Below are 1,603 nucleotides of genomic sequence, written 5' to 3' on the forward strand. Positions count from 1 at the left end.
CCCAGCATGGTTTCCAACTCAACTAGTCTTGCAGGCATGAAACGACGCTCGTCTAACCCTGCCGTTTCAAACCTCTCATCATATTCATTAAACCTACCGCTTACAAACGCGGTTAATTCATACAGCGATATAGCAAACCGAAAATTAGAGGCACTTTCTCCGGAAAGTCGGTGCATTAAAAACGAGGACAGTATATCTAGCTCCTGTTTTCGGAGTGACGAGTCGCGACAGACTATGGTAAACAGCGCCGTCTCAGAGGCCAGTGAAGTCACAACGTCCGGTTTTGTGAGCACGTGTGATAAAGAAGAAAAGAGCATGCTAGAATTCCAATCCTTTTTGCGTGAACGAGGTCTTGAACTAGATATGAATTGTATTGAAACTAGTGAAGTTTAGTGATCAGATACAAAATGATTATATTTTTGCAATCGTACATTTTTATTTTAACGCAATTCATGCATATTTTATAAACGATTTAGCATCATATTGAGAACAATACTTATGCCATTATCGAACATTGAACGTTCCAATGTCCACATATAATTTTAAAAGATCTCTTAAGGAATAATACGAAAAAGCGCATCTTAAATGCTTGTATTTCTATAAAGACTATTTTGTTTTGTTACATCTAGAATTGTATGTATGATTCGCGAAAAACATAATTAATAGTATACGATAACAAGCAAACGGGTTTCATTCTGAATGTTTTTAAGAAAGCATTTGTACGCCATGTGTTTCAGTAAATACGGAAACAACAATTAAATTGCAAACATTATTCGTCCTTAGTGTATAATATTCGAATTTTTTTAATTTCTTCAAAATAACTCAAAGACAATTAGTATACGGACGGTGACATAATGCCATTACACTATATAGTGCATGTTATAAACAGTTTAACGATTTTTCTGACTGTTGTTTAAGTTACTTTGACATTAAAGCCCCATGAAAACAGTACATTTTCAAGATCACTTGTAGGAACACGAATCTAAGCATAACAAGATGATATGTATAAGTGTATAGGTATTTTTATTCTATATTCAATAAATTCATCCAATCGGCATTCTTCATATGTACCACGTGACCGTCCAATATATTCCGGTATTGGATCCAAAAAGTCTGTATTTTTTCCATATTGGACAGTTGAGAACAAGTGCACTAAGCAATTGTTTTATAACGATAAAAGCCGTGATCGAGAAAAGGTATCCGAATGTACTATAATCGACTCACACGGGCGCTTGTCTTGAAAATAGCATAGATGCAATTAAAGCATTTTAAAATCAAAATTTAAATGAAACAACGAGCTGAAGAAAAGGATATAGAATAAAAAGCTTATTAGACGTTTAAACTGTACAATACGTGATATATTTGGACTCGCACACAGTTTGAAATCATATTGGACGAGCCGTAACTGTGTGCTCGTCCAAATATATCTCCATATTGTACAGTGAAACGTCTAATAATCTATAAGTATTTGTTCGTTGTTCTCAATGTTATGACTAACGTATACTTCCTGCAATGAATGTGCAGTTGCACATATTTAACAAATATGAATGTACCCGTAGATGTTCTAGCCTTAAGGTTCATGGGGGGGGGGATAAAATTAATT

General features: G+C 34.6%; 1 protein-coding gene across 1 annotated transcript in view; it reads left to right on the forward strand.

Annotated features, from left to right (window-relative positions):
- The window catches only part of LOC127854000 (metabotropic glutamate receptor 1-like), a 24,899-nt gene extending 23,846 nt beyond the window's left edge, over positions 1-1,053 (forward strand). The window contains exon 10 of the mRNA XM_052388899.1: positions 1-1,053. This exon is cut by the window's left edge and continues 1,195 nt beyond it. Within this exon, the coding sequence (XP_052244859.1) occupies positions 1-393 (393 nt within the window). The 3' untranslated portion in view covers positions 394-1,053.
- The last annotated feature ends 550 nt before the right edge of the window (positions 1,054-1,603 follow it).

Source organism: Dreissena polymorpha, chromosome 12 (genome assembly GCF_020536995.1).
Source record: "Dreissena polymorpha isolate Duluth1 chromosome 12, UMN_Dpol_1.0, whole genome shotgun sequence".
NCBI lineage: Eukaryota > Metazoa > Mollusca > Bivalvia > Myida > Dreissenidae > Dreissena > Dreissena polymorpha.